Source organism: Bos grunniens, chromosome 16, assembly GCF_055505025.1.
Source record: "Bos grunniens cultivar Pamir isolate PY7600 chromosome 16, Bosgru_T2T1.0, whole genome shotgun sequence".
NCBI lineage: Eukaryota > Metazoa > Chordata > Mammalia > Artiodactyla > Bovidae > Bos > Bos grunniens.
Genome location: NC_141180.1, coordinates 33,952,750 through 33,973,951, shown reverse-complemented (window position 1 = coordinate 33,973,951; position 21,202 = coordinate 33,952,750). Strand labels below are relative to the sequence as shown.

Here is a 21,202-nt window from a genome sequence, read left to right as displayed (position 1 = left end):
ATGGCCTTAGAAATGCCACATTTGACTACCGGCTACCCTGTGTCAGCCTCCCATTGCTGCTGGTCTGTTTACAACCAGGACCACATGGGCAGGGAGCTGGCCTGCCCACAGAGAGCTCACAGGGGCCCTGATCACCCAGAAGCCACACACAGGGAGCACATGGCCCAGGACTCGCACTCACCAACCCCATTTCGTTGTGGAACCATGCTATTCAGACAGCTTTAATGCGTCTCACAAGACTGACCCTAAGGCTCCCTCTGGGTCCCCTAAAAGCTGCTCCTAACTCTCCAGCTGTCTCCAGGTGTGGAGCCGGTATAGGTGGGCACAGGATCCAGGCTATGGTGTGGCGCAGCCAGCACTCGCATTTGGTTGACCCTGGTCCTGGGCAGATGCCTACCTTCCTCTGGGCACAGGGCTTCCTGCTTATGGATGCCTCCCAGATGTGTGGTAGGACAATGCCTTGAGGCCCAGGAGTGACTCTGGAGGGCTTTGTCCAGGATGCATGTGGTCACTGGCTTCCTAGAAGAGGCAGGCAGCATCCTCTGGCTGGACGGGAGGCCAGGATGCCAAGATGCCAGCGGCTGCTCTCTCTTGTGATTTGGGTCTCCAGAGACCCCCATCGAGGGGACTACTGGGTTTTCCCACCTAGCCTAGCGGTGACAGCCTCTGCCTCAGCTAGCTAAGTGTAGGGCGAGCTCCCGATGGTGGGAGGAAAGAGGGCCAGGGACTCCGACTCGCCCGTCCTGCCTCCTCCCAGCTGAGTGGCCTGGTCTCAGCTTCACAGAGAACATTTCTAAGCCCACGGGAGGAGAGGTAACCACCAGCAGCCCAGTGGTCCCTTCACACGACCCCTTATTCCCATGGTGGAGCCCTCTCCCGGCCACACCCCCCAACCCTGAACCGGGCCGAAGCTATGTATGAATCCTTAGCTGACCCAACCTCACTTCTCCCTGCCCGGACTCCCCGCATGAACGACTTCCTAATTTCTGGAGGCAGCTAGTCCTCAGGTCCCCCCCAGTACTCTCCATGCCCCGCCCCTATAGTTCACCTTAGACACGGCTTTCTTTGAGAAGGCGTCCCTGAGCCCCCTACTCCCAGCCCTAGGTTCCCACTGTCCATTCCTGCCCCAGGCCCCCAGGCGGTTTGCAGGCCGTGTCCTGCGTCCAGAGTGTGGACAGACCCAAGACGACAGCAAGAGGCCAAGCTTGCCCATGCTTCACGGGAGTTGCCGCCCTCCCTAGGGGGCTTCGGCCGGGAGGCGCGCATGCGGAGGGCGCGCCCCCGCCGGTGCGAGACTGAGGACTCACAGACGCGCGGACAGACAGACAAGACTCAGGGGGCAGCGCCTCCGAGAGGCGGGGGCGGGGCGGTCCGAGGGGCGGTGCGGAGGCGCCCGCGGAGGCATGCGCCCTGCTCCGCCCCCCGCCCCCGGCCGCCGGGGCGCAGCCAGCCGAGCGGCGGGATCCGAGCGCGGCCGCGGTGGCGGCGGCGCGAGGGGAGGGAGGGAGGGAGGGGCGGCGGGGTCGAGTTGAGCGGAACGCGCCGGCCACGGGCGGCCGCCGCCAGGATGCCCCGGACCGCGGGCTGCTCCGCCGCCGGCCGCCCTCGCGGCCCCCGTTGGCCCGCGCTCGGCCAGGGGGCGCGGGAGCCGCAGCTGGAGCCAGAGGCGGGAGCAGCGAACTGGAGCCTCGGGCGCCCGAATGCAGGGTAAGCGCCGCCTCCCTGGCCCGGAGGCGGCCGGGCAGGCGACCCCGGGCGGGGAGACTTCGGGCGGGTAGGGGCTGTCCGCGGTCTGTCGTTCACAGGGCCTGTCCGATGGCTGCGGGCTCCGCTTAGGTCTGCGCACCCCGCCCCCCGCCCCAACTTGGGGACCTTCAGGGTAACTTCCCGGGGTCGGCCGCTTCCTCTGGGCCTGGAAGCGCCGCCCGGGGGGACTTGCTTGCAGGGGGTGGGGATGGCCGATCTGAGGGTCCCGGGCCCACCCCTGTCCAGCGAAGCTCGGGGGGCGCCCGGGACCGCAGTCCCGTCGGCGTTCGGCTCCCGGCCGCCGCTCGAACGCGCCCTCGGGGCTAGGCAGGGCCGGGGGCCCCGCTGGGGCCGGACCGAGCGCCAGGTCGGGCGGGGGATCGGAGGATAGAGGAGCGCGGACCGCGGCGGTGGGGGTGCGGGCGTGGCGGGCCGGGGGCGTGTTGGAGATGTGAAGGCTCCGCGCCGAGAGCTCCGCCCTGGGCGGCGGCCGAGCAGGGCCCTGCGGGACCGATGGGCAGCAGCGCGGGCGGAGAGCAGCCTGGGGGCGGCAGCCGAGCCCGGGAATCCTTTCAAGTTCTGGGTTCTCTTTGTTGCGCAATAGAGCCCTGGGGCCATGCGGCCTCATTGGCCCGCGGCCGTGACGTCACGTCGGGGCCCCGCCCGCAGACCCTGCGGAGGGAGTCCGGTGGGTCCCAGGCCCGCCACACCTGCAGCTTGCCCAGCGTTGTCCTAAGGGGAGGGGGCGGCAGGGAGCGGCTCAGGGATGCAAGGGAGGGAGAAGTCCGGTCCTGGAATGCTGCGGAGACTGAGTGTGATGCGCAGTGTTGGGGTCTGGCCTTTAGTGTCCCCTGCTCCCTGTGAATGGGCAGAAGGTGATAACAATCTGGAGGAAGAGGGTCTCCTGGTTTCTGCAGAGCCAGCCCCCTCTCACTCTGCATTTGGAGACCGTGATGTTCACTCCCCATCCCATCCCGGAGATATTCCTTCCCCATCCTAGGACCACCAACCAGCTCAGGAGTCCACAGAGTCTATGCTTCCTCCCCAGTGTTGCCCTGGACTCTGAGCCTCACTGTTCCCGTCTGTATTGTTGGGATAGTAGGACGGACCCATCTTGCCTGGGTCGGAGGCTCAGAAAGATGACCTCAGCTCAAGGAACAAGAAAAAGCCAAGTATCCGAGCATTTTAATGTTTAAGAAGTCAGGATTTTGATGTCAGACAGAGTTTGGATCCTGGCTCAGGCACATAAGAACGTGGGCAAATGGTTTTACCCCTGCTTAACCATCTTTTTAAAAATATATACATTTATTTATTTGTTTGTTTGGCTGTACTGGGTCTTAGTTACAGATCTAGTTCCCTGACCTGCAGGGATTGGGGATCCCTGCATTTGAAACTCAGAGTCTTAGCCACTGGACCACCAGGGCTGATGGAAGTCCTTCAGACAAGATCACTGGGTGTGTGAATTGAGAGGAGGGCGCTGTTTGAAGGATGAATGTCCCCTGTAGGGCACATTCTCCTGCCCACACCTGGGACCCTTCCCTGAAGTGAGACACTGTTAGGCTAGACTCAGAAGAACTGGCACCATGAAGGGTTGTGCTAGTGGCAGCCCATGGCATCTTCTCCACCATTCTGCACCAGTAATCAGCAGGTGGGCAGCATGAGCTGGGCTGGGCCCAGGGTCCCAGGAGTCAGACAGCCTGCTTGGGCATCTGAGGAAAGGCCTCCCAGTTTGACAGCCACAGAAGCCAATGCAAGTAGAAAGAGACACCAGCCCACCAGGTACATGGTGAACCCGGTTTTCTGTTTGATAACATAAGCCTCTGACCCACAGCAGCATGCGTACTCTGCCCATTCTGGACCCAGAGTAGGCTGCCAGACCCCATGAAGGTACCCATTAGGGTAGCCCTGGGGCCTCATTACCCCCAAAGCTGGACGGTCCCAGGTTTCAGTTGGGGTTACCTTGCGTGTGCCTGCAGGTCTGAGGCTCAAGTACACCTCTGAGCTCAATGTCTTGGACCTTAAGAGATGCCATAGCTCAGAGAGCAGGGAGGCCTTTAGTATATACATCTACACAGCAAGCATTTATTGAGCACTTTCTGTGTGCCTGGCTCCATTCTAAGCGCTTTCTGTGGCATAACTTCCTGGCTACCCACATACTTCTCCAGACAGATACCCTCATGTCCACTTACAGGTGAGAAAACTGACACCCAGCTAAGTCATGTAACTGGCTGGGGAGCTGGAGTTGGAGTCTTTAACAGCTCTTTACCCCACACCGGTGGCCTCTGTATGCTGAGGTCAAGGAGGCTTGCTGGACACCTGAACAACTGCTGGAGGGTCCAGTGGGGCCACCTCTCCTCCCATGCTGGGTCTAGGGTGAGGAAGGGACAGCAGGTGTGTAAGTAGAAGCCTAATGTTTGGGAAGGAAGTTGTCTGGCTCCAGAAGTCTCCCAGCCCCCCTCAAGGCCATTAGTGGGCACTAGTGTGGTCCGGAATAGACTCTCATCTGGGTCAGGGGCCCAGGCAGGCCCGTAGCAAGGGCACAGAAATGAATGAGACTCACAGGACTCAGAGGTCCTTTGGTGTCCACCGGGGTCAAGGCCACACTCTGTACAGCACAAGCAGGGGTGCCCAGCAGTGGGCCGGGAAGTGCTGTTTCCCCTGTCCTGAGCACCAGGGGCCTGCAATGGCCTGTCCACACCAAGCTGGGAACAGTCCCTGGGAGATCACATGGCTGTGTCTGGTTCAGTGGTACCCATAAGTTTTGAAAGTGTTAGTCATGTCCAACTCTCTGCGACCCTATGGACTGTAGCCCGCCAGGTTCCTCTATCCATGGGATTCTCCAGTCAAGAGTCCTGGAGTGGGTAGCCATCCTCTTCTCCAGGGGATCTTCCCTGTTGGGGACAAGAGAATTGCAGCCACTGAGATTAAACAGGCTAGAGAGTGAGAAGGCCCAAGTGTAGGCAGCGTATACAGGAGGCCTGCACTTAGTTAGCCCTGTGCCTCTCCCCACCCTGCCTGCTCCGGGCTGTGGCCAGAGTGGCCGACTATGGGGGGCCTCATATCGGAGGACCAGCCACTGTTCTGTGCAGGGAGATGCCAGGCCGGAAGGGGGGACCACCCTCTCGCTCTCTGGCAGGATGGGGGAGCTCCCCAACACGTGCCTCCTGCCTGGGTCCTGTGTCCCTGGTTCCTATCCACAGGCTGTCCTTGGGGCCAGGTTCTGGTCCCTGGCCAGCTATAGTCCCATGTTACTCAAGGTGTCCGGAGCACCCACTGTGTTTGTGACCTGGCCTGCCCTGGGCTTTAGAGATGAGGCGTCTACCCACCCAGCTGCCCCCTGGAGGAAGCATCGTCATCCTCATTTCCGAGGACATGAGTGAGGTTTTGTGAGGCCACACAGCTAGTGTGCTGGAGCTTGGTGGGACTCCCAGCCTAGGCTTCTGCCAGGGCCTTCCAGGTATGCCCGGCCATGGAAGGCCTGCTGGGGGCTGACCCAGGAAAAGCAGGCCATGCTTTCCCAGAGTGGGCAGGAAACTGGTCCCTAGATCACCCTTTCCTCACAGAGAGATTCAGGGGCCTCATCCTCCAGGCCTGTCCTCATTGGCCAAATGAAGTAGGATGGATGAAGCTGAGGGCCCCCATCGTGCGCTGGGGCAGCGTCATGTGGGCTGCGTGTGGATCTGGGAAGTGTGAAGGTGAGAGGGCTGGTCCTGGGACAACACCAGGTACGCCTGTGGCACAGGGCCCACCTGGGCCTGGCCTGGCAGCTTCCCTGAGGATGCACGCAGCCTGGAAGCAAGCCTAGATGCCACACCTTGACCAGGAATAGATGGAAGTGAGGGGATGTGCATTGATTGAGCACCACTGTATACACCCCCCCCCAGGAGCCAGGAGTCTTCAGAGAGGAGAGAGGAAGGCAAAGCAGCCCTGCCCAAGCCAGGACCAGACAAATAACGGAGCATCAGGGGACCCCTCTGTCTCCCACTCCCAGAAGCCCCAAGAGCTCTGCTGATGGAGCCAGGGGAGAGTCACTGAGTTCCCTGTGTTGTTCCTGCCCGCCCCCCGCAGATGCTCGTGGTCCCTGGTGTCCCTGGGCTGCCACATGTGAGGACTGCTGCGCTAAGCTGAGGCCCAGCTTGAGGAGGATGTCCCAGCCGCCGGCCAGCTCCCGTCTGCACCATGAGTGATGAGAGGCGGCTGCCTGGCAGTGCAGTGGGCTGGCTGGCGTGCGGAGGCCTCTCGCTGCTGGCCAATGCCTGGGGCATCCTCAGCGTGGGGGCCAAGCAGAAGAAGTGGAAGCCCCTAGAGTTCCTGCTGTGCACACTGGCGGCTACCCACATGCTCAACGTGGCCGTGCCCATCGCCACCTACGCCGTGGTGCAGCTGCGGCGCCAGCGCCCCGACTACGAGTGGAACGAGGGCCTCTGCAAGGTCTTCGTGTCCACCTTCTACACCCTCACCCTGGCCACCTGCTTCTCCGTCACCTCCCTCTCCTACCACCGCATGTGGATGGTCCGCTGGCCTGTCAACTACCGGTGAGTTCTTGGGCGGGTACCTGTGTGCCCACGAACATCCTAGGCGGGGACGTGTGCCTGAGCGCACAGCGGCCTCAGTGTGGGCACACGGCCCCCGTGCGGGGTGCTGCACCAGTGTCACACTGAGGGCTGCAGGGGTGCGTGCATGTAGGTGTGTGTGGGTGTGCAGGTACCCAGTGCAGAAGTGCTTGAGGAAAGGGACGTGTGACAATGTACTTGGGGACCAGGGCAGTCGAGGACCCTCAGGGCTTGGGGAGAGACCCTGTGAGTGATACCAGGTCCCTCTCTGTCTTGTCCCTGCCCTGTGCCAGGCTGAGCAACGCCAAGAAGCAGGCGGTCCACACAGTCATGGGCATCTGGATGGTGTCCTTCATCCTGTCGGCCCTGCCTGCCGTCGGCTGGCACGACACGAGTGAGCGCTTCTACACCCACGGCTGCCGCTTCATCGTGGCTGAGATCGGCCTGGGCTTCGGCGTCTGTTTCCTGCTGCTGGTGGGCGGCAGTGTGGCCATGGGTGCGGTCTGCACGGCCATTGCCCTCTTCCAGACACTGGCGGTGCAGGTGGGGCGCCGGGCGGACCGCCGCGCCTTCACTGTGCCCACTATCGTGGTGGAGGACGCGCAGGGCAAGCGCCGCTCCTCCATCGATGGCTCCGAGCCTGCCAGGACCTCGCTGCAGATCACTGGCCTGGTGGCCACCATCGTGGTCATCTACGACTGCCTCATGGGCTTCCCCGTGCTGGTGGGTGAGCTTGGCAGGTGGTAGGAGCCTGGTGGGGGGACATGGGCTCTGGGACAGACAAGGGCTGGGTATGCTCCAGGCATTAGCGGTTGAATCTTACTCACACTGATCCTTTCAGGAGGCATCATCATCACCCCTACTTTATAAGTTAGGAAACCAAAGTTCAGAGAGGTCAAGTGACCAATATATAGTCAGGGCAGCCATGGTAGGAACTGAGCCCATGTCAGGTGGCTGCAGAGACCAGGGTCTTTCCATCACACTGTAGGAGACTTTCCACCCCTGATCTGGGTGAGATCCACTTGATACAGAGGCTATGGAAGGTGGGGTCACAGGCTTCCTCTTGGACCCAGGTCCCATGGTGGACAGAGGGGGGATGTGGTGTAGCAGAATTGGGTGTGGTCCTGAATTGGGGGGCAGGGCAGGCCTGGAATGTGTGCTGGAGAGTTGGACTTGATCCCAGCAGCCGAACAAGCTTTCTGGTGGCACTAGTGTTAAAGAACCCACCACCTGCCAGTGTGGGAGACCTAAGAGATATGGGTTTGATCTCTGGATCGGAAAGATCCCCTGGAGAAGGGCATTTCAACCTGCTCCAGTATTCTTGCCTGGAGAACCCCATGGACACAGGAGCCTGGCGGGTTACGGTCCATGGGGTCACAAAGAGTTGGACACAACTGAAGCAACTTACGGAGAAGGCAATGGCACCCCACTCCAGTACTTTTGCCTGGAAAATCCTATGGACGGAGAAGCGTGATAGGCTGCAGTCCATGGAGTCGCTAAGAGTCTGATACGACTGAGTGACTCGACTTTCACTTTTCACTTTCATGCATTGAAGAAGGAAATGGCAACCCACTCCAGTGTTCTTGTCTGGAGAATCCCAGGGACAGGGGAGCCTTGTGGGCTGCCGTCTATGGGGTCGCACAGAGTCAGACACGACTGAAGTGACTTAGCAGCAGTAGCAGAAGCAACTTAGCATGCACGCACCAGCAGCTGAGGAAGGTCAAGGTGAAGGCTGGTCTGAAGACCCTGCCAGGTAGGGTCCAAGGCCCATGGAGGCTGCCTGGGCTCCTGTCTATGAGGCTGTGCCCCAGGCCTAGCCCAAGAATGATGTCTGGACTCAGTAGCTGAGCCCTCCCACCCATAAGGTTCCAGCCCAGCCCCTGGAGGGTCTAGAGCTGGACAGGGACTGGTGGAGGGGCAAGGACCCAAGAGAGGCTTCATCCTAAAGACATCACTGCAGGACCCCAGCCTCAGCAGGTGACAGGTGGGGGGGCAGCTTCATAGGCAGGGTGTAACCCCACCCTTAACGGGTCTTGTACCCCTTAGGTGGAGACCTCCTGTGTGCAGTGGGGCCCTTTGCTGGGAGAGGGAAGGCACATGTGTGAAATTGCAGAGCCAGATGGGAATAGCAGTGGGGGGAGGGCCCCCCAGCTTCTCTCCAGCAGGGAATAGATGGGAGTACTGTTTACAGAACCCACATGATGCTGCAGGCCTGGTTCAGTGTCTGGAAACTTTGCCTCAAGATGTTCTTAGCCCACTTCACCGATGAAGAAACTGGGCACCAGAGAGGTTTAGCATCATTCTGAAGGTCACACAGCTTGCGTGGAAGAACCAATGTATGTCTACCTCATGCCCACTTCAGCTCTGAAAGGGGAACAGTTCAGTGTCTCTAAGTGGAGGAGTGAACTCCCCTGGGAGCAGAGGAATGAGGGGCCCCTGAGCCATGACCCAAAAGCCACCGAGTTAGACCCTCTGATCCTCAGAAACTGCTTTGATTCCCCACTTGGGTCTGAGGTCGACCCCCAGAGTAGAGGCAGGGCCAAGGAGATCACGAGCCAGGGAGCAGGAAGGATGGTAGAAAGGCCCTGAACTGGGAGATTGGAGACCTGGCTCTCAAAAATGGGATGGTAATCCTGGCTCCCTGTCCTCGGGTAGTCACGGATGAAATGAGGGAGGCTGTACCCAGCGCTTCCCGGTGCACACGCAGTCTGGTGACTGTCCATCTTGGCAGTGAGCAGCTGTCAGTGGGCGGGCATGGACTTCTCCCTTCACATTCCAGCCCTTTCCTGCCCAAGAGCCCAGAGTTCTGTCACCTCCTCTGCCTCCTTCTCTGGCAGGTGGGCAGTCAGACCTGCCCTGCATATGGGAGAACTGAGGCTGGGAGGGGAAGCGGGGTGATGGGGGTCCTGCCAGGTGCCAGGCCGACCCGTGTGCCCACAGGTGGTGAGCTTCAGCAGCCTACAGGCAGACGCCTCAGCGCCCTGGATGGCACTGTGTGTGCTGTGGTGCTCAGTGACCCAGGCCCTGCTGCTGCCCGTCTTCCTCTGGGCTTGTGACCGCTACCGCGCTGATTTCAAGGCTGTCTGGGAGAAGTGTATGGCCCTCATGGCCAACGATGAGGAGTCGGATGATGGTGAGGATGGCCCCGTGGAGAATGGCGCCTGGGGGAGATCACTGGAGTCAGTGGGAGGACAGGTTTCAGATCCACCGATTTACCCCACAGGTGCTTGAACCCCTACGGGACCCAGTGTCCCATGGAGCATTCTCCTGTCTGGCTTGCCCCTCTACCAGGGTTTCAGTTAAGCAGATGTTCCGGTTAACAGAGTGGCTGTGGACTCCAGCCTGAATGTTTCCTGGAGTCTCTGACTTTAGGGGTCTTGGCGAACTGCCCCCAGGGGCTCCTGAGCACCAGTCCTGTCTCTCCCCAGCAGTAACAATGTGACCCTTGGCTGAGCCCTGCTACCTGCCAGCCGGTGTCAACTCCTTGTGTCTATTTAGTTCCTGGCCCCATAGAAGAAACTGGCTCAGGGTCTGTGACTTCCCCAGCCCCTCAACTAAAAGGGGGCAGAGTCAGGATTTGAATGGAGCACCCTGCCCATCTCCTTTTTTGCTAACTGGCCCACCAGCCCTGCGTGTGTCTCTGGGGGTCCCTGGGGTTCACTCCTGAAGCCCCCCAAGTTTCCATGGCCCTAAACTTCTGCCCTGCCCTGCAGATACCAGCCTGGAAGGTGGCGTCCCCCCAGACCTAGTGCTGGAGCGCTCCCTGGATTACAACTATGGGGGCGACTTTGTGGCCCTGGACAGGATGGCCAAGTATGAGCTCTCTGCCCTGGAGGAGGGGGGCCCGCCCCAGTTCTACCCTCTGCGGCCCTTGCAGGAGGACAAGATGCAGTACCTGCAGGTAGAGACGGGCAGGGCTGGAGACGCGCAATATGCATGTGGGGGATACCCTGACCTCTCCAAGGCCTTTCCTCTCTGAGTAGGAGCCCATCTTGTGCCTGCCCTGTCTCCCAGGGTTGCCTTTCACCTCCCAAGATGGGCTGGCCCCAGGTCACAGAGCCCATGGGGGGCACCCCAGCCCCTTTGCCCCAGTTCCCTTGTGCCCTAGGAGGGTGCTCAACCTGGCACCTGTGTCATTTCCTTGGGGCTTAGCACCCTACTCAAGGGGACTGCTCCCGAGTTGACCCAAGCTACAGATGACAACACTGAGATTTGGAAAGATCGTCAGTTGCCCCAAATCGCACAGCTTCAAACCAGGGGCCCCTGGCCTGGTGACGCCTGACTCCAGGCCACCCTGCCCGGTGAGGGGAGGCTAGGTCCCCATTTTCCAGGAGGGTAGCGGGAGTTAACCCTACGATCCTCACAGGTCCCGCCTACGCGACGCTTCTCTCACGACGACGCAGACGTGTGGGCCGCCGTCCCGTTGCCCACGTTCCTGCCACACTGGGGCTCCGGCGAGGACCTGGCCGCCCTAGTGATGCCAAGCCGGCCTGACCGGCGTCGCGGCAGCCTGCTGGCCTTCGCAGAGGACGCGCCCCCCTTCCGCCCGCGACGTCGCTCGGCCGAGAGCCTGCTGTCTCTGAGGCCCCTGGCCCTGGATGACAGCCCGCGCCGCGCCGCCGGCTCGCCCCCCAGCAGCCCGCGCCGCCGCCCCGGGCCCGGCGTCCGCTGCGCCTCGGCCTCGCTGCTGCCCGACGCCTTCGCGCTGACCGCCTTCGAGCGGGAGCCGCAGGCCCTACGACGCCAGCCCGGCCCACCAGGGTCCTTCCCCGCCTGCGCCCCTGCCCCCGACCGCACCCAGCCAGGTGGGGACGTGGCGCCCCCTGGCGGCGGCGCGCAGAGGAGCCCCGGGCCGCTCCCGGATGCACACACGCATTCCGGGACCCTGCGGACTGGCCTGAGCGCGTCGTGGGGCGAGCCCGACGGTCTGCGCGCGGCGGGCGCAGGTAGCACCAGCAGCTTCTTGAGCTCGCCCTCGGAGTCGTCGGGCTACGTCACACTGCACTCGGACTCGCTGGGTTCCTCGTCCTAGGACCCGCTGGCGCCTTGCCAAGTCACCAGGCTGGCCGGGCCGCCTACGGGGCCAAAGCACCAAAGATGCCACCCTAGTCCTGGCTGGGCTTGGGCAAGCTTCCCGGACATGTGCCAGCCTTGACGGGGCGACCATTGCCTGGAGGGATGACGCCTGCCCTGGACAACCACCCTGGGTACGGACCAGCCTCTGGGCAGGGCACCTCCGGGGCAGAGTAAGGCTGGGGCCTGGGAAAAGGCGGGCTCCACACGGAAGCGACTGGGCTAGGGTGACGGTGGTGGTGGGTTGCCCAGAGAGGGACACCACCAGACAGAACAAAGCTCAGCCGCACAGGAGCCACCGGACTCCATCCGGCTTTCCACTCTGCACTGTAATTGTCACACCTCAGGGGGTGGGGTACAGAGGGTCTCTAAGCACAGGGGTCTTTGGAGCCCAAACCAGTTCTCTGAGCAGGTCTCCCTGCTGACCTGTTCTGCCTCGCTTTCCCCATCTGTGATGAGCAGGTGACCATGTTAACTCTCAGGACTGTTTGGACAGGTCTCCTGGTCTGTGTGCCCTGGCCACGGAGTGGACAGGGAGGGAAAGTAGCATAGGATCCTCCCAGGGTCCTCTGTGGGGGTCAGTCTTCAGTGGCCTAGTGTGGCCCCCAAGCCTGAGGCCTCCCACGCTTAGTGTCCCTGGCCCCCTTGGGCATTCTCCCCAGCCAAGCTCAAGTGCAACACTTGCACCATCACCAGTGGTACCACACTCACTTTGACCCCTATTAGCATCCCTTCCCTCATCACTCTGCCTTCATTGTCTGTGCCCACCACATCAGCCACCTGTGGGACCCCCGCCGTGAAGGTTGTGGGGTACGTGGTGGAGAGAACTGAAGCAAAGCAGGAGTGGGCTTCCTTATCTCGGTGCCCATCCCCAACCCGTGCATGTCTGGCCAGAAAGGGATCTTGGCTTAGAGTCCTCCCAGGTTCTGGGTGTAAGGTCTGGACCATGGTGAGTCTTCCTCCACCCTGAGTCAGGACTCTCTTGCTGTCCATGCTAGGCACACCTCTTGCAGACCTGGGCTTGTCCATGGACCCTCAGGGAGTGTCTGCTGGGTTTTGCATGGAGGAAGACCCTAGGCTCAGGCTAAGAAGAGGCCCAGGAGTACCCATAGACCTTGGGTTGTAGGGGCTGGGGTGTATGCAAAGGCAGTCCCATCCTATCCCCTGCCTCCATGCAGTGGCCCCTACCTGTGAAGGTCTGGAGTGGGTTCCAGGGGCCTGTGAGGGCCTCTTCCCTCCTGCTCTGCAATCTGGAATTGCAGCACTGCCTCTGCCCCTCTGGGGGCTGATCCGGCTTCCTCACCCTTCAGACAGTGTCCCAGCTCCAGAGAGACCTGGGGAGGACTACATAGCTCTGTCTCAGCTTCAGAGGCCCTTCAGTCTCTGGCTGTGGGGTAACTTGCGGGGAGGAGCTGGTTTACTCACCCGCAAGGTGAGCAAATCAGAATGTTCCAGTCAAGCCTCAGCCATGGGAGGCCTGCCTCGACAACGCTGTTGTGCCTTTAAGGATCGACATGTCATGTGGGGGCAGAGGTCACCAGTTAGCTGCTGTCCCCCCCGACCCCCCATCAGGCTGGCCGATTTGTCCACCTTGAGTTTTCACTCTGTGTATTTCATATCCAACGGCAATACTTGCAGGGAGGCATGGTCCCCTCAAGTCCCTCCAGGCCTAGATTTTACAAAATTAAAGAGGAGGGAGAATCCCAAGTGGAGGCCCCCAGGGCCTGGGGCTCCCCTCTCTCACTTTGTTTAGTTTCCAGGCCTGTTTGCTGCCTTGATGAGCAGCTTGACCCTGGGTTCACCGGGGAGGGAGTTCTGTCTTCATACCACAGCCCAGCCCAGAGCCAGGGATCTGTTTGTAGTTTTTTCACAACTGAGCATTTCTCTTCTGTACAGACTCCAATAAAAACTTCCTATATAATTTGCACCGGGCAATCCCAGGCCAGTTTCATGGAAACACCTCCCTAGAATCTAAGAGCACTGCTGGCCAGCTGCCCCTAAACGTCTCTCCCTCTGGGTCCTGAATTCCTCCTCCAGTGCGCCCGCCCTTTGGGTCGAACTTGACTTTTTCCTCTCTGCAAATCCTGCAGGTGAGTCGGGCCAGGAGCAGCAGCCTGGTGGGCTCCAAAGCCCTGTGAGTGCAGGTGGCTGCGCCTGCCTAGGGATGGCTTCAGGGACCCCTAACCCCAGTGAGGCTGGTTCTGAGGGCGAGAAAGTGTTGGTTGCTCAGTCATGTCCGACTCTTTGCTACCCCATGGTCTGTCCAGGCAAGAATATTAGAGTGGGTTGCCATTCCATTAGCTAGGGGATCTTTCCGAGCCAGGGATCGAACTTAGGTTTCCTGCATTGCAAGCGGATTCTTTACCATCTGAGCTACCAGGGAAGCCAGGGGCACTGCGATTGGAGGCGTGCCTGGGGAGGCGGACTCATTGTGCGGGTTGACCTGCCCACCAACCGGGGCTGGGATTTGTAGGACGCGCCCCTGGGTCCGCGGTGTAAGGGCGCCACCTAGTGGCCCTCAGGCTTAGTGTCCAAAAGCGGAGACCCAAGAGGCCGCCCCAGGACCACCACTGCGGGACCCCAGTTCCGGCTCCAGAGAGCCGGCTGGTCAGGTAGGGGAGTCGGGCCGCCTCTCTCCGCGGTCTGACCAGAACGGGTTTAGCACAGGGCAAGACAGGGGCAATCCCAAAAGAAATGTTTTATACAAGGTTGATGTTTGTACTTCAAACAGATTACCCAAGTAGGCATCATGGGAGAAATTAGAACCTTCATGGCCTCTTTATACCCATTCCACAGGTTCGCACTGTCTTTATTCTGAATTTCAAGATGGTGGGAGGAGGTGCCGCGATCTCCTGGTCTCAGCGCAGGATCCCTGTTCTCTACGCCTCCGGCCTGCTCTTCGAGGGCCGGGACTCCCGGGCTAGAGTCCGGATATAGCAATGACTTCATTTTCGGAGGCGTTAACCGTCGCACAGCGCTCCGAGGGTTGTCAAGGATGGTGGGCTCCCTGGAGGCAGCGGTCTGAGGCCTAGAGTCTGGAAGGCCGAGGTCTTTTCCGAGTGGAGATTAGTGAACTGTCCCCTGGGAGGAGCCGGAGGCCGCCCTAGCATATCTCCAGTTGGCAGGACGGTGCGCGGGGTCCCTACCAGGAGCCTCGCGGAGCAGGGCGTCGGGTGGCGGTGGCGGTAGGCGGAGCACCTCACCGGGCGGGACCTCTGATGAGGGGGCTTTTGAGAGAACTGACTTCCGAGCGCGAGCCAGCGGGTGGGCCGCGCCGCGTGCGGAGGGGGTGGGAATCCGTGGAAGCCGGTCTAGGGTGGGGGTGGGCTGGGGGCCCCTCTCTAGCGGGGCGGGGCCTGGCGCGCTTTGTGCCTGTGGGAACCCGGCGTCCCCAGCCCGCTGAATGGGCCGGGGCGGGGCAGCAATTCTCCTCGCTGCGAGGGGTCCGCTCTGGGCCTCTGCGGACGGCGACCTTCCCACCGCCGCGCGGCTGCGGGGCGGGGGAGAGGGCGGGCTGCCCGCCGAGGGCCCTGGGAAAGGGGCGCAGCCCGGGACACCTCCTCCCAGCCCCACTAGAGGGTGGGAGGAGCAGAAAGCGGGTCCAGCCTGAGTAGCTAGGACTGGGGCAAGGATGGGGTTATGCCTAGACGCTCAGAACCCGGTCCAATCATAGCTTCGTGTATTTCCCCGAGTTAGCAGAGACGCGGCCCCCTCCCGGTCACCCCGTCCTGGGACCAGAACCGACGACTGGGGTCCCGACCGTTCAAAACAGTCTCTGCGTCCTCAGGCCAGAGGAGGGTCCCCTTGAGTCCGAGGCCGCATCTGAGCCTCACCAGGGTCGCCACAAGCGCAGCCCCGGCTCCGGGCTCTCCGCGAAGCGGCGAGAAGTCGACTGCGGGGCCGGGATGCTGGTGGAGGCGCCGGGGAGACCGCCAGAGAGGAGGCGCCGGGGTGGCGGGGACCGCGATCCGCCGGCGGCCGGAGCAGGGGCCCAAATTGGGGGCGCGCAGGGGCCGCGCCGCGCGGGCGCCTCGGGGCCAGGACTGGCGCTGTCCATGGTACTGCCACCCCCGCGCTCGTGCACCAGCAGGCCGTGCAGACCGGCGCCGCCCTCCTCTCCACGCCGCAGAAGCTGGCTAACGCCGGGCAGACAGCCGCGGAAGCCCGACGGGTACTCAACTCCGCTGGGGACCGGCCAGAGCCCTAGGGGGAGGGCAGCGGACGAGAGAAATGTTGAAAGGAGGGGAGAACAAGGGAGGTGGAGAAGGAAAAGAGAGATGTAGAGAGGAGAGAGAAAGGGAGGGGAGAAGTGTGGAGGGAGGGAAGAGGAGGGAGAGGAGGAAAGGAAGAGGAGGGAGAAGAGAGAGGGACGATTAGGGAGGGAGGGCGGGGAGGCCGAAACTCATCCCCTGCCATGGGTCCAGACGTTCACTCACTCGGATTACAAGTCTGCAGCCAGCCAGGCTTTTGCTGCCTCCCTACTTACAGCAATACCTCCTCACTCAGCCGCCCTGAGCGGTTTTCTGTTCATCTTTCCTTTATCTGGCCTTGTAGAATCCATGGCTCTGACCCCTCCAGCCCTCCTCCAGCCCCTTGCCCCACCCTCCCAGGTCCTCCCTCTACCTTGCACCGAGTTCTGAAGGCTTTTCATGTACTTGACACTCAGCTCCAGTATGTCCGCCTTCTCCAACTTGCGTTTCCGAATCTGCGGGTCCATGGAAAAGGCTCTTAGGACGGCAGCCTGGGTTCAAGCAAATGAGGCCGGGGATTATATCACCCCCTCTACCTCCACCGTGTCCCCGGTCTCACCTGGTGCGAGTAGTGTTTCTCTAGCAACGATTTGAGCTGCTCCAGTGACACATTAATGCGTGCCCTTCGTTTCTTCTCCATCAGCGGCTTGGAGACCTGTGGGTGAGCAGTAGTTACATGACCTGCAGAGCCTCGGCCCTCTGGGCACCTTCTGTCCTACCCCTCACCCCTGCAACCCTCAGAACCCCAGACCTTGCGGAAGTTGCCAGTGGGGCCGCCAGAGCTGCCCTGGGTCTCGAGCTGAGTGCCCATGTTGTCCTAGCGGAGCCGCTGGAGGCAGCACCACCTTTATATGGAACCCTCGTTTACATGTCAATGAGGCGCTCCTGGACGAGTGGAACCCCGAGGGGGAGGGGTGAGAGGGGGACAAACAAGCAAGTTCCCCACCTCTCTCTGCCTGTTTTCTCCCCTTAGCCCAGGCCTCACCTCCAGTCTTTCCTTTATCCCTCTCATCCTCACCTCTTCCTGAGTCTGAGATTCCTTCCCATGCCCATGCTCTCCAAACCCTGTACCGTCCCAGTCTCCCTAGGTTCTGGGCCTCACCAACAAGCCCACTGGGGGAGGTCCAAGAGCCCAGCTGGCTGCAGGCCCTGTTAATGATGGTGACTGAGCACCGGGCCTCCTCTGGCCTGATGAAGATACAGAGGCTGGGAGTGCCCACCAGTGAGGCCTTTCCTCCGGCTTCACGCTCTGGCCACTGGCGACACCGTATTAGTCTCCCTAATGTTGGGACAATACAGCGATTTTCTGCCTGTGGCCACTGAAAGCCGGGCCCGCAGGGGCCACGCAGCAACATGTGTCTCATTAAAGCGTGCAGCCCACCCTCGGGGCCACAGCCAGCCTCCTCTTCGCTGGGACCTCGGGACTGGGAGAGGTACTGTGCTGGGGTGCAGACTGGGCTCAGGGGCCCTCTGGCCCTATTAGGACCTAAACCACTCTCTTCAAGCTGGGGAGGGGCAAGCTGCAGGCAGCCTCAGGACAGGGCAGTCAGAATAGCTTCTCCTTCCTCCAGTCCTGAGTCTTCAGGCTGGACGATTCAGTCTCTGTTCCCTTACAGGGAAGGCCTGGGAATTTATTCCCCCAACCCCTGCCCCTTAGCCTTCTCAGGGTCCCAACAAGTGGGAGGTGGGGGTGAGGAAGACCACTGAGCCTCCAGAGAGCGCATCACTGGAGGCCCAAGATGCCAACGCCTTCTTCATTATTCAGGCTGAAGACTCAAGCTCAGAGGAGGAGGCCCCATGCCAGCAGCGGCTAGGTGCTCCAGCAAGACTCCTGGGCAATCCCTGCTTGGGCTTCAGCAACTGGACTACACTAGCGAGGGACGGGAATTGTCCATTCGGGGGAGTCCCTGGGTTCAAACCTACACATCTCCCTTGACTGAGTTCTCTTGGCCTCAGTTCATGAACATGCAGCCCCCTACTGCTGCTTGTGAGGGCGATGGGGAAGTCACAAGGACCCAAAAGTTCAGTACAGGAGCCCTGCTGCTGATGACTTTACAACCTGGCCTTTGCAATGAGGGGGAGGGGAAATTGCTGGGTCCTTGGTGGGCCCCCAACTCCCTAGAGCCGGAGCATCCTCTCTGACATCCACCCCCGCTCGGGGTATTGACCGGCCCTGCCCGGCAGCGGCGTTCCTAGGCGCCAAGCAGCGTGGAGAATCGCGCCCCTCCCTCCTTTCAGTCAGAAGCTTGGTGACCGTGGCTCTGAAGTGTTCTTCCTCCCCGGCCGCAGGGCCCTTAGTTCAGATCGGGACCGGGCCGGGCCCCGGGCGGTACGCGGGGCCGCGGCTGAACTGCGGGCGCTGGCACGCGCCGGGCAGCTTTGAAGCGCCGGGGCCGGCGGGGCCCGAGTGGCTTCCGCGCGCTCGCTCGGGCTTGGGGGCTCGCGGGGGGGCGGGTGGCGGCGCGGTACAAAGGTGCCTCGGGGCGGGAGGCGCGGCTGGGCACAAAGAGGGCAGCCGAGTGTTAAGGGCATTGTGCTGGTCCCACAAAGCCGCGCCCGCGCCCGCCTCCTCGGGACCAAACTCCTGGCGCCCCGCTGCGCGCGGGCTTCCAGCTGCGGCACATCTGCACACAGGAGGACGCGCGCCTCGCTCCGGCGGTCTCCCTCATCCCCGCTCCCTGCACCAAGGTGGGCGCGCGCCTCGCTCCGGCGGTCCCCTCACCCCCGCCCCGCTCTCGAGGAGTGCGGGCAGCCGGGCAATTTGTCCTCTAATTACTAGCCCTCCCCATAGACCGCCGTCCGCGCCTTTCAGCGCCGGCGGTATTAGCAAACCAATGGCCCTCGGCGCAGCAATCGCGGCCAGCAGCGGGGGAACCGGGCCCGCCCTCTCTCCAGAGTTAGGGCCGCAATAAAGGGGCCCACAAGATGCCCCCGCCTGCACCCAGGCATCCGCAGTTCCTAGAGCCAAACACTCCTCTAGAGCCCGTGCCTTAAGATCTTGGCCGCGCTGGGTGGGGCCGCTCACTTGGGTGGCTTAGTGTTTCTTAAGCAGTGGAAAATTGACCGCAAAATGCGCTAATTCGCAATGTTCTGCTCTGGCTGCGGGAGGCAAAGCCGGCCCAGGCAGCCCAGGGCGGCCCTGGAGGAATTCGAGTGGTTAAGCTCCGCCCCCGCCGGCTTAACGGGCCTCCACCTAGGCTGCCCCTACCCTCACCTTCATTCCCCACCCCTACCCCAGCACTGCCCGCTGCGTCCCCTCCCCCTCAGGAGGTCCTCAGGCCGGCATCTCCCCACCTAGACTGACTCGCCTCCCTCATTTTCTGGGCTTGCCCGGGTCCTCGCGCGGCTTTCTTGCCACCATCCTTGCCATCAACCTTGACTAAGCTGGTTGAGGATCGCACAGGACTCAAGACTGAAAGGAGATCTCCGTGCAAATTCTATCTCACCTTCCCCACTCCCCCATCTTCAGAGTGTTTTCAGCCACCCTTACCCTAGCCACCCTTTACCCTTAATTCAGGCTCTGTCTTCTGACAGCAGGTTCCCCCACTAAGTTAAAGGCAGATTTTTGCATTTGGCAAGGTCACTGGGAAAGACAGGAGTCTCCATCGAGATGCTGCTTGGAGACCCAGGCTAGGGACCCGCAGGTGTGTTTGCAAGTTTTGCGTCTGGGCATCCTAGACACCCTCGGGCAGGCCAGGCTCCGAGGGCGCGCAGAGGCGGGGGAGGCGTTTTTTTCCAGGTAGAGGGAGAGGCAGCGGGTTCACTTCTTCACTTAGTTCCCTGAGAGCAAGCAGAACCAAGCACCCTCGGGCTGCCGGTAAGGGCATAGACCAACTTAGAAACCGGACTTATGCAAGCCGGGATGTAGGCCACTGACTCCCTTTCCATCTTTAGCCTCTGGGGTTCCCAGAGGGCTTGGAAAAGAGCACAAGTCCAGGCAGAGCCCTGCGGAGATTGTGGAGTGGGGCAGAGGACAGAGGCCTCAGTTGCTCATTCAGGAAAAATTCCTTCTATAGCCCAGGGAAGTGTTGGGGGCCTTCCAGGGCTACTCAATGCCAGTTGCTTCCTCAGGCTGGGGAATTTAAGGCCACAAGTGACTTGTGCTTTTGTCCTCCCTTCTTCGATTTGGTTTTACGACTTTGGCAAAAGAAAGAACATCACAGAATGATGCAGCCTCTCGAGGGCCCTGGGTGGGAACCTCTTCCTTCCTGCAGTCCCTAGGCATGTAAAGCTACCCTAACCGGCGGTGCTGTGGAGGCTGCCCCTGGTGCGGTGACTGGAGGGAGAAAAGTGCGTACCCCTCCCCCTCCCACAATGTATTTCAAAATGGAATGAAGTGATGGCTCCATGTAATTAACTATTGAGACACAGCAAAAGCGCCAAAATGACTCAGCCAATTGTCTCCAGATGGGGTTGGAGAGGCTGCGATTGTTTAACTCTCTTTAGCAGGGTTAGGACTCCGAATAGCCAGGCAGTGGAGGGCCCTCCGGGGCACAAAGGCTGGGACTCCGGTGAGTGCATCAACACTGAACCCGGCTGGCCCAAAGCGGAGAGAGCGAATTCCCGGAGACCCTCATTGTCCCAGGCCTTTGTGCTTCTCCCCAGCTGGCTCTAATCTTTAAATATTTACCCGGCCCCTTTGTGCCCATATGACTTATGCACTTTGGACTGATGTGCTCATAAATTACAAGTCATTTACCAGACTGTGGGGAGGGGGCTTTCATGCCTGGAGCAGGGAGAGGCCAGAGGAACGGAAAGGAAAAAAAGCTTTTGGAGGGTTAGAGTGAGCTGCAGCCACACTGGATAGGCCTCTCCTGGCCTCTGTGTGAAAAGTGGATGGGGCAGAGGCCTGTGAGTGACAAGGAGTCCCAGGAGACCTCTCTGACAATGTCTGACCGCCTGACTGGAGACCCACCAGCAGGAAGGAGGGAGAGGCAGAGTTCCCAAGCTGTTTCCGACTCGGTGTCACGCTTGGACAGGAGTCAGCTTTTCATCCTGGGAAGGTGGTGTGGATGGAGGTGCTTGGTTAGCACCCATCCTTGCCCCTGTCTCCTACTTGCTCTGCAGCAACCCCCCCCCCCCCGCCGACCTTGCTACAATTCCTCTTACTTAATAAAGCAACCCTGTTTGAAAAAAGGGAGCCTAATTTCATCTCAGCCTGCAATTTAACTTGGAAAAGTCGATATGGTTCTTTAAAGGGCTCGCTCTTTAAAACTCTTGTTGGGCCCAGGATGGAAAGCCACCTCAGCTGGTGGGTGGGTGGCTGGCTGGGGGTCGGGTGGGGAAGGGAGGCCCCAGAGAAGGACCTTCCTGAATGAGAAAGGGGTCCCTTTGTACATGCCTTACAGCTCCTAGAACAAAACACATTCAAATGGTTATTTAGAGGTGGGAGGAAAAAAACAAAAACAAGCAAGGCATCTTCAGGCTGAGCAGTTTTTCTTTATTTTCTTTTGTACGTGTGCTGATCCTTTATCCTGGCGGATGACAAACTGGAGGGACACTTGGAGAGCTGGGTGGTGAATGGACTTGTCTGATTAGCTCCCTTTCCTCTCTGGTGGCAAAACCTGTTTGATCAGATCT

The 21,202-nt window shown here is 60.7% G+C and overlaps 2 protein-coding genes across 2 annotated transcripts; one reads left to right on the top strand and one right to left on the bottom strand.

The window, feature by feature from the left end:
• The first annotated feature begins 1,448 nt into the window (after window positions 1–1,448).
• On the top strand, window positions 1,449–13,299 carry GPR153 (G protein-coupled receptor 153). The gene is made up of 6 exons (XM_086344210.1): window positions 1,449–1,707; window positions 5,815–6,281; window positions 6,593–7,022; window positions 9,240–9,432; window positions 10,013–10,200; window positions 10,666–13,299. The coding sequence occupies exons 2-6, from the start codon at window positions 5,926–5,928 to the stop codon at window positions 11,329–11,331; spliced, it is 1,833 nt and encodes a 610-aa protein (XP_086200336.1). The 5' UTR covers window positions 1,449–1,707; window positions 5,815–5,925; the 3' UTR covers window positions 11,332–13,299.
• Window positions 13,300–15,201: 1,902 nt separating this feature from the next.
• HES3 (hes family bHLH transcription factor 3) lies at window positions 15,202–16,277 on the bottom strand. The gene is made up of 3 exons (XM_086344211.1): window positions 16,182–16,277; window positions 15,996–16,077; window positions 15,202–15,575 (listed from the first exon to the last, which is right to left on the bottom strand). Exons 1-3 carry the CDS (start codon window positions 16,260–16,262, stop codon window positions 15,202–15,204), a joined length of 537 nt encoding a protein of 178 aa, XP_086200337.1. The 5' UTR covers window positions 16,263–16,277.
• Window positions 16,278–21,202: the final 4,925 nt, after the last annotated feature.